Below are 17,825 nucleotides of genomic sequence, written 5' to 3' on the forward strand. Positions count from 1 at the left end.
AATCCCCTGGCCCCCCCCCCCCGATTTGCCCCCCGCTGCCTCCGACTGCCAATTTGGTAACAAAACCCAAAACCGTGGTCAGATGCGATTAGTTTGAGAACAGGGTTTTATAATCTTCCAGATGCCAAGACAACAAACGGACCCCTCTGAGGGCAAATACCGAATAATTCACTTTGGACAAAAAGAACACACCTCTCAGACCTGAACACTTCTTGTGCTGTCAGGAAGCTGTAATATCGAAAGACTGAAAACGAGAAAAACTCTGCCTCCAAATAGTTGGAAATGCAGTTCATGTTGTTGCTTTTTTTCCCTTCATTAAAAAAAAAAAGTCAACACTTCAGCTGATCCAGTTTTCTTAAAAATGCGTCACTTTAAAAAGATAGGATTCTGATAGGAACAGGCTTCAGGGGAGCAGCAGGTGAAACAGCATAAGAGGAAAATTCTAGAAAGAGTTGGAGGCATTTGTTAGGCCAGGCCGTCTGTGACGGGGTAACAGTCCGGCGGGCCTGGGAATGTGGCAGTTTCCAAAGTGACAAGGGCTGGGGTTCTGCTTCAGGACAAGGCGTGTATGACAAAGGACAGGGGCTGGGTGGGGTGACGTCATCGGGTGTTTTTGTTACTGTTTCTGCCTCTTGGTTTAGTTTGGTTGGGGAGGGGGGAATGGAAAGGGAGGGCAAGAAGAGGAAAACTGAGGTCAACAAAAAACCCCCCTCCTGCCCAAGGGTTCAGGCCGTGGCGAGACACCGGTCTCATGTGTCACCTTCGCTACTTCAAAACTCTCACTCTGCTCAACCAGGTCCCGCAAACATCGTTTCACCATCCTGGTGTGAGCTGGAAAAACAGGGCACCCGAGTCAGGGAACAAACGTGGCCACCACGGGATGTTGAGAAGGACAGTGTCGTGGGCGCTGGCTGGACAGGGCCACCAGCGCAAGCCCCTCGGTTTCCTAGTCAGTGTTTTCTGAAACACCGGTGGGTTCTGCACGCACGTGGGCTGGGAGATGGGAAAGACACTTAGCAAAGTGTAGTTATAATGAAGACAGACGCACCCCTTTTCCCATGAAAAATGCCAGGCTGGGCAATGATAACCGGAGGGAGCTGTGCTAAAAAACCTCCCCAAACCAGGTCGCTGCTAAAGAGATTATGATCTGGGGCCAAATACTTATTTGAACATATTTTGATTCTCAAGTTTCCTTGTAAAAATAGTCACAGAAACCGGTGGATGTTTTTTACGTACAACTCAGTTTCTCTCATTTACAACATAAAATCATTTAATGTAACATTTGCAACCTTAGAAAGGCAGACATATTTAATCCAAGTCCGTTTATAAATTCCAATTTCACATGGATTAAAAACCGCAGATAAATTAAGTCACAATAATATCCTGTACATGCATTAAGGCTGGTGACTGCTAAAGTCTCTTGGGTATCTACAAACAGGAGATCACATACAGATTATTGGGTCTGAAGAGCGTCTATGTCATTAAAAAAATCTTGCTTTTTTTTTTTTTTTTTGGTGATACAGATTTCAACAGTAACTCTGGAAAACTGTGAAAAATGTTATTTAAAAATATATATGTATATACTACTGCACAGTTTCAAAGATGTGATTCATAAATAATGTTGGCTGCACTGATTGATTTATAACAATTACTGGACTTCCAAGGTGATGGAACACGCGGTGACTTACACTCAATGTTAGGCACTAGGCATATCCTTCAGGCGCACTACAGTTGTATGGTAGCTGTATTGTACATATATATTTTTAAATGTGTGCATTTATACAAACTGTGTATTATGCATGGGATGTCAGAAACGTACACATCACTGCTATATAATACACGTGTCACTGTTGTACACACTAGGATAAGTTTCAGTGCAGGAAGTCTCATTGCATTGCGTTCTATGTGTTCCATCTGGTACAACCGGTCAGCTCGTCAGATTATTTTTCCAATACATTCCTCTTTAGATAGTGGGTCCGAGTTTCCATTTGTAATTTGAAAGTTTCCAGAAGTATCTGTTTTAACCAAACCTCTCTTTCCAGGCACAATTCTGCACATAAGTCTGACCTGTGTAGAGCAGTCACAAATCCCACACTTTGACCGGGAATGGACTGGAGTTACTCTCTTTGAAAGGTCACCCTAACATCGTGATAAAGGGTGGCGTCCGTTCAGGTCACGGAAGGACAAGGTCAGTTGAGTGTGTGTTGAACTTTTAAGGAAATAACGTGTCTTCAAACAGAAAGACATAGTAACAGACATTCCATGTTGAAATGGGAGCTCTCGAGGACATACATGAAACTGTGAGCAGTGGTTGTCTCTGGAGGGGTGGGACTTACTACTTTCTACGTTTCTGTACTGTCTGAATTTTTACAACGAAGCATGTATTGCTTTTATAATCAGAAAATGCAAGAAAGGTATTTCTACTTTGAACAAAACTAAATAAAAGGAACAGTTATGAATGACTTTCACAAGCAACAGTAAGAAGATGGTTCCTTATAATCATCTCGTCCAAGCAAACAAAAACTGCTGCCCCAATGTGCTCTCCCGATGAAACGAAAGGCTACCCCCAAGGGACCAGTGTCAAGTTTTGTTGGGAAACATGGTCCCGGAAGCGATGATAAAATGCCCGAGGCCGCCCGTGTGTCTAGATGGGGTTCCCAGGGAGCACACCACCTGGACACCGCACGGCCTGCAGCTTTTAAGACGCACAAGGCCAGCAGAGCACCTGGGGACGACCTCAGGGTCACCCCTTTATGTGAGCGTTTGAACATTTCAGCAGAATTCAGCAAGAGCAAGAACTAAGCCTCAGTCAAAACCAAAACGAAACAAAACAATTCACAATTTCTCAAGTTAGACTGAAATTCCCAACATAAATAGGATCGTGAACTCCACCGTCGACGACCGGTGAGAGGCGTGTGGCAAACGCCTCGGCTGGACAAATGTCAAGCAGAAATTCTATGAATAGGGCAGGTGCTTGAAGGCCAGAGCCAAACGGCAATTTCAGAAACCCTTCACTTGCTCATTTTAAGTCAATTTCAGGTCACCATTTGTACGGTTCTGAACCAGTGCTGAGAGCCAGGGAATTACGGCAATCTCATTTCCACCATACACCCGGCTGACAAAACTGTTAACGTCAAACCGGACCAATCAGACTGTCGGTGAGCGTGCACGTGAGGACCTGTCATGAATGTTCGGTGCCACCCGACCCCTGAAAAATGGGTTGCTCCATAAACTGCATCACCTGTCTTTCTCAGACCATCCTGGTCAAGCGAGAGGCTCCAGGGCTGTTATTTTTGTTTTTAAAGTATGGCAAAGTACATCTTCCTTTTTTTCAGGAGTTTTTCTTCTTTTTGACCAATATTTTTATATACAAATATATTTAATAAGAAGACTAAAATCTAGGGCATGACAAGGGACTATAAAAGAAACAAGTTTCAGACAAAAAAAAAAAACTGTAAACAAGATGTCAAAAAACTAAAATGTAAACTTAATTAAAAAAAAAAGAAAAGGAAAGAGTTGAGGGCAAGACGTAAACATACCAGACAGGCGGGACGTGAGCACGACGCTCTGGTCTTGCTGCCCCAACAGCACCGCGACTGTTGCGGGCGCGGCGCCCCTCGCGCGGGCGCGGGCAGCTCGTCAAAGCCCAGCACGTGGCCCGTTCAAAATGCATTCAAGTGGCGCATTCTGCACGAGGAGCGAGAGGATCGGATCGGACACCATCAGGAGAGCGAGGGGTGCCCAGCCTGAGAAGCAACAGACTCCCGGTGAAGGGGAATCCTGGGTGACGTCCTAATTTGGCCAAGAACGTTTGTAAGAAAGCTATCGTGGGAAGCTTAAAAAATGCCACATTGAAAAGACTGGCAAATGCCACATGGCTCTGCAGCCACTGCGCCCCAGGCCAGGACGGGCTTGCTGCACGTGCGAAAGATTTCGGTTCCGAATTGAGCTCCGAGACGCAGCTGCTGCTGCTTTAACCTAGTTCCCCTGCAAAGGCACGGAGCTCTCGCCAGATCTCTGTGCCACTTTCAGACCACGGAGGGGCAGGGCAGGGAAGGAGTCGATCCATTTGCTTAAAACGCATTTAGCTGATAATAAAGTGGGTGGAGGGGGGCGAGTATTAAATGAAAGGCAGGGTATTTGGTAACATGCAACCTAGTAAACATCCAGCACAAAAATAACCGACTGACGTTCATTATTCAATTTACCCATTAACACGTACAAAGAATAGGTGGGGATATATAGCAATACTGAAAGTAATCAATAACATAAGGACTCGGTTCGTCTTAACCGGCGGTCAGGCGTTTGGTGTGCTGCACTGCGCCTGGTTAACTAACCACGCGGTTTTGGCTGAATGTTCTTAAAAGTCATGGTGTAGCTTTGAAGTAGAAAGTGTGTGTGTGTCTGGGTGTAATCGTGTGTGTACGTGTGTGTGTTTCCTCGAATCAGAAACCTCTGATCACTCTGGCCAGCCTGGGATTATGGAAACTAGACTGAGAAAACGTGTTTTACGAGCTGTGCATCTCACACACACACAGAGGCCGCGTCGACACCCACACATACGGACACACGTGCCCTGGGAAAGGACCCCTGTTCGATGCTGACAGAATATTCACTGGAGTTTGATAAATGCTGTGGCTTGGAATGTCAGTGGCACAGTGTCCAGAAACATCGAGCCGTCCGTGGGGGCGAGAGCACAATCGGCTCAAGGCGTGGGCCCTACGGCAGGTGTGCGCTGTTCCGTAGCCAGTGCAGGCCCTGCTGGGAGTACTGGACCAGGTGCTCCATGCTGCTGTGGAGGGTGACGGGCCCCATGAGCAGATCCAGGTCATTGAAGAATTCTAGGGGACAGAGAGAGCCGTTAGAGTGCCACACACCCTAAGTGTGCTACCCTGGGGACCCGAGTGACTGAAAAACTCCACTCATGGTCTCTGTATAAATCAAGCATTCTCTCTTTCATTGTGTGGCTTTAGCATTCCTTTGAACAGAATAAAACTCATCCTTTTACCCAAATAGTCACTCTATTGGCAAATTTTAATTCAAAGGAATACCATTTCCTTAGCCAAACAGCAAAGAAAACAGACTTCCTCTGATGGCATTCTCCTGTGCAGTAACACTTCCCACCCTGCACGTGGGCCGTGGCTCCATCAGCCCTCACCCCAGGCCCAGCCGTGGCTCCATCAGCCCTCACCCCAGACCCAGCCGTGGCTCCATCCGCCCTCACCCCAGACCCAGCCGTGGCTCCATCAGCCCTCACCCCAGACCCAGCCGTGGCTCCATCCGCCCTCACCTCACCCCAGGCCCAGCTGTGGCCCCATCAGCCCTCACCCCAGACCCAGCCGTGGCTCCATCCGCCCTCACCCCAGGCCCAGCCGTGGCTCCATCAGCCCTCACCCCAGGCCCAGCCGTGGCTCCATCAGCCCTCACCCCAGACCCAGCCGTGGCTCCATCCGCCCTCACCCCAGGCCCAGCCGTGGCTCCATCAGCCCTCACCCCAGGCCCAGCCGTGGCTCCATCAGCCCTCACCCCAGGCCCAGCCGTGGCTCCATCAGCCCTCACCCAAGACCCAGCCGTGGCTCCATCAGCCCTCACCCCAGGCCCAGCCGTGGCTCCATCAGCCCTCACCCCAGACCCAGCCGTGGCTCCATCAGCCCTCACCCCAGGCCCAGCCGTGGCTCCATCAGCCCTCACCCCAGGCCCAGCCGTGGCTCCATCCGCCCTCACCCCAGACCCAGTGCTGTGCCACTGAAGTGAGTCTCAGGGAGGAGGCCCCAGGCTCCAGGGGGTAAACCAGAGACAGCTCCGAAACGCCCCTGCTGGGGCCGCCTCCTAGTCCCTGACGGTTCTCTGGGCGCGTCCTTGCCCTAAACGTGCATCATGTGCGGAGGCACCGCGTAGGCGCAGCGGTGGAGCGAGGCAGGGAGCGTGCCAGGAGATCACAGCTTAGCGGCCGAGCGACAAATTCACATGGCTGCTACGCTGCCGAAACCAGATCACCGGAAGACACTCCTTCAAAGGAAGTGCCTGGGCGGTTTGTAAAGGTGCATATACACACACGCTAGACAAGGAAGGCAAAGGAGGGTTAGGGAAGACTCCAGTTCCAGGCGGCGGGGAAGGCAGCCACCCAGGGATCCGGGGGGACAGGGAGGAGGGCTGGCAGGAAAGCAATGCTGACCTCGCATTAGACACGGGGCGCCGAGCCCTCGGTACGAGACCACAGGGGCCTGGCCTGCTCAGGGTCTCCCAAACTGGCCACATATATTTTTACACATTTGTCCCTTCTGTTTTGTCTACTTGTGATACCTACTCCACTCCATCTCAGCTACTCAACTACTATTTGCTTTTAAAAACCCTGCTCCATGCCGGCTGCCCAGTGGATTTTCAGGGTCAGCACCTCTGGGCTGCACGTCCCATGCTGGCTGGTTTTATGATCAGTCATATACTTGGGACCCATGTGCCTATCCTTGAGGTAACCTCATCTCATCCCGGACATCCTGGTTCTGTCTCCAGGGGCTTTATGCTGTCCCGGGAACCAAATGTGCCCTCAATGACTGGAAAGTGGCCTTGGATTTGCACTTTCGCCCGTGGTAAATTGGTATAATCGTACAGGAGGAAGGTTAACAACACATACCAAGATACATAACACTGTATATCTTCAAAGAAGCTGTACTAGTTGACCCCCAAATTCTACTTCTACAACTCCTTCCTATGAAAATAATAAAAATATAGGAAATGATTTATATAAAAATATTTTTCATAAGCTTATTTGTAATAGTGGAAGCAAATTGGAAGTAACCCTAATTGTTCAACAACAGGGGAATGGTCTGAGAAATCAATTATGATTGTAGAACCACTATTATGACAATATTATAGACTCATCATAATAAAGGGTGTTTTTGAACTAGTTAGTAACATAGGAAAATGCCAGATATGTTAAATAAAAAAAAACCCCACAGGATATAACACTGTACGTATACTATGATCTTATGATCTTATTTTGGTAAAAATCATGCATATTTGAAGGAGACTAGAAAAAACTTCAGTAGAACGTTAACAGTAATTATTCCTTGGCGGTAAGATGACTGATGACATAAAAAGCTTTTTCTCGACTCAGCTTTCTGTACTTTATAAATTGAACCGCGGTAAATATGCATTCCTTTTATAAAAAAACATTGAAAAAGAAATGGAAGGTACTGCTACATGTAAACTTTCTTTCAAGTTGTAAGCAGCTATCACTTCAATAGCTAGTAACCTTCACACTCATTAATTCAAGTTTCAGACCCCTAACTGTGTTCTAGGCACTGTGCAGGTCCTAGGAATGCAAAGCAAGACAAAATACAATCTTTACCTTCAAGGAGCTCCCTGTCTCCAGGAGAAAGAACCTGTCTGTGTGCATATCTGTACTGTAGCTACACCTGTATATCCGAACCTGTACATGCACATTATCTGTATTGTCCCTGTGTTTAATCTTCCACGGTGAAGACAAAGGTGGGTCAAGGCACAGGGGGCCCTGAGTGAGGGGGAGAGGTCAGGAAAGTTTCACGGTCGGTGGCAGCTTCTAGGACGCCTCCGTTAGTAAATGATGACAACCTGGCCTATGACGCCCAAGGGCCACGATGCCCTGAGCTGTGGTGCAGCCTCGCGCCCGCTCCCGGAGGCACACGCACCTCTGTTCTCCTTGGCCAGGTTGTCCGCCATCTCCCAGTAGTCGTAGCTGTGGAGGATGCTGTTGGTGATGCTGACGTGGTTGGCTGCCATCTGGTGGATGCGCTGGGGGATGCTGACGATGGTTGAAGGAGACAGGGTGCTGGTGTTGGAGAGGCTCCCCTGAGATCCCACGGAGCTGGTGGGGGAGGGGTTGGGCGACATGGGGGAGGGGGTGCCGGTGCTCCTGGAAGGGGAGAGCATAGAGAACCAAGGGGGGACAGGTTGGTACCGGGACGCTGTAAGCAAAGGCGCACACCGCCCCGCGCCCGGCAGCATCTCATTTATCGCCTTTACTTTGGAAAAATGAACTTACTTTCCACCGGCCCCCCATGGGGATGGGGCTTGGGCAGCTTTAGATGAATTCTGCAGGGAAATAGAAACACAGACAGTGAGTCACCTGCTTGTGTTTACAGAGCCGACAGTAACACGTCCTGGGGGATGGCTGGGAGAAGTGATGGCTGCCACTGGATAATGCAGGTTCCTAGGACCTGGGTCTGGGAAGTCACACAGCCCAGGCTGCCGGCTCCGTCTCTGAAGCCCAGCGGGAACAGCTGCCTGGCCCGCTGGGCCCCACCCGGCTCAAGTGCAGGGCTTATCCTGTAGCCCGGGTTTCCGCACACCAACTTCTAAGTATCAAATCAGATAATAATCCGGAGGGTCTGCTGAATCCTGGACCAGTTTAAATGTTTCATCTTAAACTAGCTTAATTTTTTTAAAAAAGAAAAAAGAGCGTATCTCCCTCCGCCCCCGTGAGAGCACCTCATATTGAAATGCAGGGCATAGCTGCAGAAACCTTTGGCCTCCATTTAACGACTGTAAATATGAGACATCAAAGTGTATTATTTTAACTTATGAGGCTTTAGAAGTATTTCTCTTAAAGAAAGTTACTCTTCACTATTTCTAAAAGAACAAGTAAAATATATTTCCTTGACAGATAGGATGCTGGAAACCTCTAATTTCCTGAATATTCTGATTTGGGATGTTTCGTTTCCGAGCCAGCTGTTTGCATCTGGTGCTTACAGGCAGCTCTGCCTTTGGTAAGGAAAGCTCCTAATGTATAGAGAGACTTCCCCTGAGCCCCACAGCGCTGCCTCGGACCTCAGTCTATGGGCCGGTTAAGGAAAGAAGTCTTTACAATGCTGATGTGAATTTTCCCTTCCGGAGACAAGAAAACAGCCTTGGCCTGGTTCCCGCCCCCCACAGCATTTCATTTGGTGAAAAAGACCTTTAGGAAGTGGTGGCCGAGTTTTAGTTTTTAGTGGGTGTTATCAAGATGGTAAGGAATGGCCTTGCATGTGGCAGTCTGGCGGCTGCCTTCAGGCCTCTATCTGCTACCATGAAGCCCCGTGACTGTAGAAACACGGTGGGGACGTCCTTTGCTCAGAGACAGCTCTGTACAGATGAAACACTCGCTACGGACAGTTTATCGTTGTTGCCTGCAGGTTCCAGAATCGTGGGACTTTAAGGAGCACGTAAATAGCCTTTACCGGGGTGATACCCCCCGAGGGGAAGCTGACGTTAAGTCGTGTCCTCTGCATTTTGCGCGTTCAGGACTATACGCCTTATATTCCTTCACAGTTCTGTTGCAGCCCTGCGGCCTGCAGACTGCGGATCCCTTCTCCAGGGAAGCATTTTTCTCGATGGTAACAACTCTCTTTAGTGTTAGTTCTTAGACCCAACTTCTTAAAATGGCTTATTTTGACCTTAGGTGCCCAAAGTAAAGGGCAAGGTTTACTGTCAGCCAAGACTGCTCCCTTCTGGGCTTAGCACCCGGTTATTCTTCACGCTGCATAAGCCCCCGGGCCCCCGACACAGCCTGGTCACCACAGGTGACCTCTTAAAAGTGGAGCTGGGGATTAAAGGATCTAAAAGGAGGGCTGAGTATGGGTTGGTGGAGGTAGAGGAGCTGCAGTTCCTTGTTTCTATAGACAGATGGACAGCGAGAGGCCCAGAAATCTCAATTAATGATTACTTTAGGTCTATAGCACAAGGGCACATGAGAGAAAGTTCTTTTGGTTTATTCTCACAGTGAAAAGGATTTCATGCGCTGAGACAGGTGAAAGTCCTAATTCTTTCTTTATATTTACACATTACTGCAGTCCTAGTGGCTCTGAGCTCTAACAAGCCATTTCTTATCATTTAAAACAACACCTGTACCTATAATTGCATCAGCTGCTGGAATCAGCTAAGAAGAAATTCTGAGTAGTCACTTCCAAGAGGAAGCAGCTCTATGTGAACACGAGGCATTTATGATATCAGGATGCATTTCCTACGACATGGAATTGCAACTAAATCTTCTTTCTCTTGAGGCCATAAAAATGCTTGGATGCCAGGCCAGGGGGTAAATTAGATGGGCTCTCAAGGCCATCCTCTGAGCCCTGAGCACCACGAGTATGTCACAGATGGGTCACTGTAGGCGTCAGAAGGATCCTGTACTATCCTCAAAGCAATGGATTCTGTTCTTAAAAATGTCCTTGGTAGGAAGACAACTGAATATGAGGAGCCAGGCAGTACCTTGAAGTAGTCGATAAGTGCTTTGGAATACTTTACGGCGTGGTCCCTCTTGAGTCGAAACATCCGCCAGTACAGGAGAGCCAGGCATCGGTAACTGCAGGGAAGGAGAGAGATGAGCTCTGAGGCCACGAATGTGTCCTCTGCAAACAAGACTTTTATTTTTATTATTATTATTTTTTATTTATATCTTTATTGATTTCAGAGAGAAGAAAGGAGAGGGGGAAAGATAGAAACATCAATGATGAGAGAGTCATTGATCGGCTGCCTCCTGCATGCCTCCGACTGGGGATCGAGCCCGAAACCCGGGCATGTGCCCTGACCGGGAATCGAACCCCGATTGCCTGGATCCCAGGTCGACGCTCAACCGCTGAGCCACGCCCAGCTGGGTGCAAACAAGACTTTAAAAAAATCTTGTTGTTCTAAGCACTCAATATTTATACCCTTATAATATATATTATACATACATCATCGTCTGTAAATATCTGACCTTCCTTTTGTTCAGAAGATATACTTCAAAATTTTAAGGGGTTACTCTGTAAGTATATTTATCCCTCGGTCATTTAATAATAGCTTTATTGCTTTGTTGGGGCACTGGGCTGGCATTTTCTTTTGCCACCAGAGGGCAGTGTCTCCCCATGAGAGGAGGGAGGAAGCTCCAGTGCGCAGCTTTCACTGCTTACTGGGGGAGTTTCGGGGCAACGGGAGCTTCCCTTGATTTCCCTCTGACACCCTGGAGTTCTGGCACCAACGGCTCTGCTGAAATAACAGCCTCCCACCTGTTTTTACTCCTTTACCTTCCAACTAATTTACTCTGTTATAATTAGTTCAAATAAACAGATTATGTGTTTTTGTAAACAATAAAAACTATGCTGAGAATAGTTATCATTATTTTCTGTTGTACAATATTTTATATACTTATTATTTACATATTAGTAATCTTATATAATGTTAATTATTAATCACCATTCATTTATTAATCCTAGTATAGAACTTAAAAGTTTGAAAAGAGCATGGACTGCATTTCTGGAGACATACCCTCTTCTGCTTGGGGCTTAACACTCATAATCATCTGCTAGCTCGGGTGTGGTGTCGACATGGTAGATCGCCAGCACACCAAGTACCACGTAATGGTCTCTTCTTAGCACATGAACTCCAGAGGAGGCGATCATGCAACACTATCTGCGGCCCTGTCTTTAGTGTATGTTGCCTTGATTGATTGATTGATTGATTTTTTAAAGATATCTTTATTGATTTCAGAGAGAGGAAAGGAGAGGGAGAGAGAGAGATAGAAACATCAATGATGAGAAAGTCATTGATTGAGCCCGCAACCCGGGCATGTGCCCTGACCGGGAACCGAACCCCGATCACCTGGATACCAGGTCAACACTCAACCACTGAGCCACACTGGGCTGGGCTATTTATTTATTTTTTTGAGACTTGATTGTCTACCTTGCAGATAGGAAGTATAAACCTTTGGAGAGCAAAAAATTCTGGATCCCTATCACAGAAGGAACAAATAAAGAGGTGGTGTCTTGTGATTTGGGGGAGTGGGGTGAAGTGTCCTGAGATGTAACAGAAAAATTACTATTATAATCACATATTCATTATCATTGTAATCATTATAGATATAAAAATCTAATGTTGGTTATCATTTTACAAGGAAAGCTCTTACGATCAAAGTGTAATGAACTGCTCCTCAGTTTAATGCGTTGAGGACCTGAATGTGTCTTCATTCGCTCATACTAATCCCACGTGTAAGGAGATAGATGAATTATTTTGATTGCAACTAAAATGTTAAACCCAAGAGATATTACATTTGGCACAATTCATGTTCAAAGGATTAAAACACAGACCTACCTGCTTTTAAAACACACACACACAGAAAACTTATCCTCGCATAATGGACACGTCCGTTTTCAAGCACCGAGTATGCACCCCATGGCTGCTACAGCAGCAAGCAATGGTGAGCTCTTCCTGGCCACCACTGCACTTGCATTTGGTTTTGCCCGTCAGAGGCACTAGAAAAACGTTATGCATTTCAGCAGCTGGTTTGCCGATGACCAGGGACAGGCTGGGCAGGCTATTTTAAGAGGATATGATTCACTCACCATAATGCAGCCAGTTGTTTATCCTCTGGTGTGGCATTGGGGCCTGAGTGGGTTTTTAGTCTCATAGCATACCTAGAAAAAATGAAAAGAAAGAAAAACCAAAGAAAGTTTTAAAATTTTTAATTAAATTTATTGGGGTCACATTGGTTAATAAAATTATATAGGCTTCAGGTGTACAATTCTCTAACACATCGTCTGTATATTGTATTGTGTGTTCACCACCCCAAGTCAAGTCTCCTTCCATCACCACTTAACCCCCTCTTTCCCTCTGGTAATCACCATACTGTTGTGTCTGTGCCTATGAGGTTTTTTTTGCTTAATTCCTTCACCTTTTTCACCCAGCCCTGCAACTCCCCCATCCCTTCTGACAGTTGTCAGTCTGTTCTTGATCTGTGAATCTGTTTCTAGTTTGTTCATTAGATTGCACAAATGAGTGAGATCATATGGTACTTGTCCTTCTCTGATTGGCTTATTCCACTTAGCATAATGCTCTCCAGGTCCATCCACGCTGTTGGAAAAGGTAAAATTTCCTTTTTTTTTTTATGGCTGAGTAGTATTCCACTGTGTAAATGTACCACAGCATTTTTTTTTTTTAACTCTCACCCAAGGAGCGAGGATCTTTTTAGTCACTGATTTTTAGAGAGTGGAAGGGAGGGGTGGGAGAGGGAGAGATACACACACACACGCACACGCACATCAATTGGTTGCCTCCCGCACATGCCCTGACTGGGGGTGGGGATGGAACCTGCAACCCAGGTACGTGCCCTTGACGGAGAATTGAACCCGAGACCATCCGGTATGCAAGCCAATGCTCTAACCTCCAAGCCATGCTGGCCAGGGCTGTACCACGTTTTTATCCACTTATCTACTGATGGGCACCTGGGCTGCTTCCAAATACAGTGGTACTTTGGTTTCATCTGAAAGACCGAGTTCTGAAACGTTCGAGAACCGAGGGATCCACAGCCCACAGCTGGGCCTCAGGACCTTGCCCTTGCGGAAGCTGTGGGGCGGGTTCGACTTCAGAGGCGAGTTCGAAAACCGAAGCATTGCCTTCCGGGTTTACAGCGTTCATAAACCAAAGTGTTCGTCACCGGAGATGTTTCAAAACTGAGGCACCACTGTATTGGCTACTGTAAATACGGATGCATTGAATATAGGGGCACATATTCTCTCTTTTCTTTTTTAAGATATATCTTTATTGATTTCATAGAGAGGAAAGGAGAGGGAGAGAGAGAGATAGAAACATCAATGATGAGAGAGCCATTGATCGGCTGCCTCCTGCACGCCCCTGACTGGGGATCGAATCCGAAACCCGGGCATGTGCCCTGACTGGGAATCGCACTGAGATCTCCTGGATCCTAGGCCAATGCTCAACCGCTGAGCCACGCTGGCTGGGTGGGGCACATATTCTTTCAAAGTAGTGTTTCAGGTTTCTTTGGGTAAATTCCCAGAACTGGAATTGCTGGGTCATAAGGAAATTCCATTTTTAAGTTTTTGAGGACCCTCCATACTGCTTTCCACAGTGGCTGCACCAGTCTGCATTCCCACCAGCAGTGCACGAGGGTCCCCTTTTCTCCACACCCTCGCCAGCACTTGTTTCTTGATTTATTGACACCTGTGAGGTGATATATCACTGTAGTTTTAATTTGCATTTCCCTGATGATTAGTGACACTGAGCATCTTTTTATATGTCTACTGGCCATCTGTATGTCCTCTTTGGAGAACTGTCTATTCAGATCCTTTGCCCATTTTTAAATTGGATTGTTTTTTGGTGTTGAGTTGTCTGAGGTCTTCATAAATATATCATTGGTGAATACATTTCCATTCAGTGGGTTGTCTTTTCACCTGTGGGAGTGGGGCCAGCCCTTTTCATGTTTCCACCCTTCCTATAAGTCTCGATGTGGCTTCTGTGAATCCTTTGTCAGGAGACTTCTGTTCAGCTAGTCTTTGGTTATTCAGGTTGACTGGTCTATATTTTAGTTGTAATTCCAGTTTTGTCCTCGGAGGAGGTGAGTGTAACTTTCACCTACTCCATAGCCATTCTTGGATCCCATCCAAAGAATTTTTTTTTTAAAAAAAGCTTTCTTATTAACTATAGAACATCTTCTGTGATGGAAGTTCTCTCTGCCCAATACTTAATTTTTCACAGTGCTTGCAGATAATTCTTTCTTATAAGCTAGTTGATGCTGCTTCATTTTCCTGGAGCGTTATGACGACGCCAAGAACAAAATAATTTTTATGACTGTCTAGCTACTTTCTGCCCTTTAACAATACAAGTTCAAATGCTACAGATAGTTGAGAGTGACACCAGTTCAAGCATTTCACATATATGGTGACACATCCATTTTTATAAATTTTGATTTATGGCTGAGTGGCTGACAAGATGAAGGCAAAGTTCAATCCTTCCAGGCCAATCTCCAGAAAAAACATTTATACTCAGATAAATGCCTGGACTTACCCCTTTTTCATTGTGATAGAACATATAGTTTGACAGTAGTGTAAGTGTCCTGGGTGCATAACTAGTGCCTTTTATGAACTGTAGTTAATCACACTTATTTCTCAGGACTGTAGCCACTTCTTTCTCCAAAAACATACCAAGTTACCTGCTGACTCTTTGAAAGAGCTGAGGTAATATGTGGAATGCTCAGGGAGTCTTGGGTTCAAATCGCAGCAGACAATTGTGAGAACTTAGACAAACTAATATTTTTAAACCTCCATGTCCTTACTCATCAAGTAAGACTAATACTGCTAATCACATAGGATTGTTGTAAAAATTAACTGAGACAGTATTTGGATAGTTCTTGGCATAATGGGCTAGCTTGTTGTAAAGTACTCAAGAAATGATACTATTATTTTACCATCTCCACAATATGCATATTTGTAGTGTTTTCACTTGTATCTCTTTGCATGGTTTTCACAGTGGTTGTTCTGGGTTTACAATATACAACATCACAATTTACTGGTATCAACATTCTCCATTTTGGGTAAAGTGTGGAAACCTTACTTCTATTTAGGTAGGTCTTTTTGCTTTCCCCACTTTCTTTTAAAAAATATTTTTATTGATTTTTAGAGAGAGGGAGGAAGGGAGGAGAGAGTGGGACAGAAAGAGAGAGAGACATCGATGCAAGAGCACAACATCAATCGGCTGCCTCCTGCATGCCCCAACAGGGATCGAGCCTACAAGTTGGGCTCGTGCTCTGACCAGGAATTGAACCAATAAGCTTTGGTGCATGAGTTGATGCTCAACCAACTGAGCCACACTGGCCAGGGCACTTTCTCCATTTTTAAATAACATTGTCTTCAGTATCAGAAGGTGATATAATTTTTGTTTCAATCATCAAATATGATTTATAAAACTCATGAGGGCAGTTTATTGCACATATTCAAATTTCTCTTCTTCTGTTTTTCTTCTTTCCTGATGCTCCAAAATTCCTTTTTTTGTCATTTCCTTTCTGTTTGAGGAACTTCCTCTAGCAAATCTCTAAGAGTGGGTTTTCCTTAGTCTGAGAATATAAGGTGTTCCCAAAAATGTATACTCATACTTTGAATAAAGGCAGTGTTTATTAAATACATTTCATTTTCAAAATTGATATATCAGCTGTTAAAGTATTTGTACATTTTTTGGGGACACCCTATATATTTATTTCCTCTTCATTCCTGAAAATAAAATTTCACTGAATCTTCGTCTGGCTTCCATGGTTTCAGATGTGAAGTCTGCCGTCACTTGAACTGGTGTTCCCCTACATGTAATGTGTTGTTCTCTTCTGGCTGCTTTCAGGATTTGTTTTCCTTTGTTTTTAGTTTTCAAAAATGTAGTTATAATGTGCCTTCATGTGCATTTCTTAGGGTTTAACCTATTTGGGTTTTTCTCAGCTTTCTGGGCCTACAGGTTTATGTCTTTTGTGAAATTTGGCAAGTTTCAGCCATTACTTCTTCAAATAGTCTTCAGTCCTGCTATCTTCCTCTCCTTCGGGGACTCCAGTGATACATATGTTGTATTTTCTGTCATTGTGCTTGAGGCTCTATTCTTTTTTTCCCCTAGTCTATTTTCTCTCTGTTACTTAGATTGTGTAAATTCTATTTCCTGTTCATTCATTCTGCCCTCTGTCATCTCCACTGTACTACTGAGCCCATCCGGAGATATTTTTATTTCTGTTTGTCTTGAGAAGCATTATTTTACATAGTTGGTATTAGACATTATCCAAAGAAGCTGAACTGGCTAAAAATATAAATCATATGACAAAGGTTCTCAGTAGGGTTAACAGATGAAATTCCCTTAATGATTCATTAGAGAGATAAGGATGTGCCTTTCCAGGCCTCCATCATGGAAAATAAGTGCCTCCCACCAACCCCTTGATGTGCTCCTATCAGAACCCCTGCTTCTGCTCACATTACGTGTCTTCATCCAGGCTGGGGAATGACACTCATATCTAAGTCTTACACTAGAATAACACCGGGACTCTCTGAGATAGTATGTCATAGGATAAATTTCCTTCCCTAAAATCCCCTGAATCTTCTTTCCTTTCATTAAATACTCCTGAATCATTATTGATAGAGTTAGAATTGAGATTATACTAATGTGAATCAGATTTTTAAGAAAAAGTAGCACAGAGGTGAAATGAGTTAAAAATCTGCCACTTCCTAGCTGGGTGAAGTTGGCATTCATGTCTCACTCAGACTCAGCTTCCTTCCTACAGCAACAAGGGGTTATAGGAGCTGCCCTGCCTCTCTCTCGCAATGAGAGCAAGGAGGCAGGGGGTGCAAAAGCGTTGTGCAAAATCTTACATTATTACTTTTGGAGACGAACATAGGTTCTTCGTAGCTGATAGTGCAGGCTGACATCTTCTCTCTGTATTCAGATTTACTTACACACACTCCTCACTCCCCCACCCCCACCCACCCAGCAAGAAATCACAGCACTTACCTGATGAGCTCCACTGTTTCTGAATACATTGTGTAAGGAGATTTGGATTCCATTGGGCCCTGTTCCATTGCATTTCCACACTCAATGAATGACAAGGCTGCTTCGGCGTAGTTCAAAGCCTTTCCAAACTTTTCCACCTGATCAACAGAGTTAACAGTGTCTTCCCTAAGTACAGATTTTAAACATCCTTGTTACACAGCCTATACACTTTGAGAAGCCCAACTTTTGAGTTCCAAAACCCAGCTTTTGAGTTCCAAAATCCTGTGAATGGAGCTGAGAAAAAAAAAGAAATGGGACATTTCCTTCTCTAATTATCCTAATAAATTGTCACTGGTTCAGGTCAGGTGAGTGAATGGTTAGACAGAACTGTACCAAATCCATTTAACAACCACCATTCAGAATCGCTCAGAACTTCACGGTTGATCTAATTTCTGTTTCCCTCTTTCTAACCTCTAATGGCTTGGCAACTTCATCCCTTGTCCCCCCCATGCTATGCTAAATACACGGCGAGCTGGTAGGTCTAATTCTATAAAAGAGTTTTCATACTTTTTTTGTATACTCCAACTTTGATG

General features: G+C 45.4%; 1 protein-coding gene across 1 annotated transcript in view; it reads right to left on the reverse strand.

The window, feature by feature from the left end:
• Positions 1 to 1,158: 1,158 nt before the first annotated feature.
• Positions 1,159 to 17,825, reverse strand: part of AFF3 (ALF transcription elongation factor 3) — a 478,488-nt gene continuing 461,821 nt past the window's right edge. Inside the window, exons 17-22 of the mRNA XM_087823693.1 lie at positions 17,254 to 17,390; positions 12,330 to 12,401; positions 10,222 to 10,315; positions 8,021 to 8,070; positions 7,668 to 7,891; positions 1,159 to 4,841 (exon numbers count right to left, since the gene is read on the reverse strand). Coding sequence (XP_087679819.1) covers positions 4,720 to 4,841; positions 7,668 to 7,891; positions 8,021 to 8,070; positions 10,222 to 10,315; positions 12,330 to 12,401; positions 17,254 to 17,390 — 699 coding nt within the window. The 3' untranslated portion in view covers positions 1,159 to 4,719. The remainder of the gene's footprint in view (positions 4,842 to 7,667; positions 7,892 to 8,020; positions 8,071 to 10,221; positions 10,316 to 12,329; positions 12,402 to 17,253; positions 17,391 to 17,825) is intronic.

This window comes from Miniopterus natalensis, chromosome 13 (assembly GCF_054644295.1).
Source record: "Miniopterus natalensis isolate mMinNat1 chromosome 13, mMinNat1.hap1, whole genome shotgun sequence".
NCBI classification, from domain to species: domain Eukaryota; kingdom Metazoa; phylum Chordata; class Mammalia; order Chiroptera; family Miniopteridae; genus Miniopterus; species Miniopterus natalensis.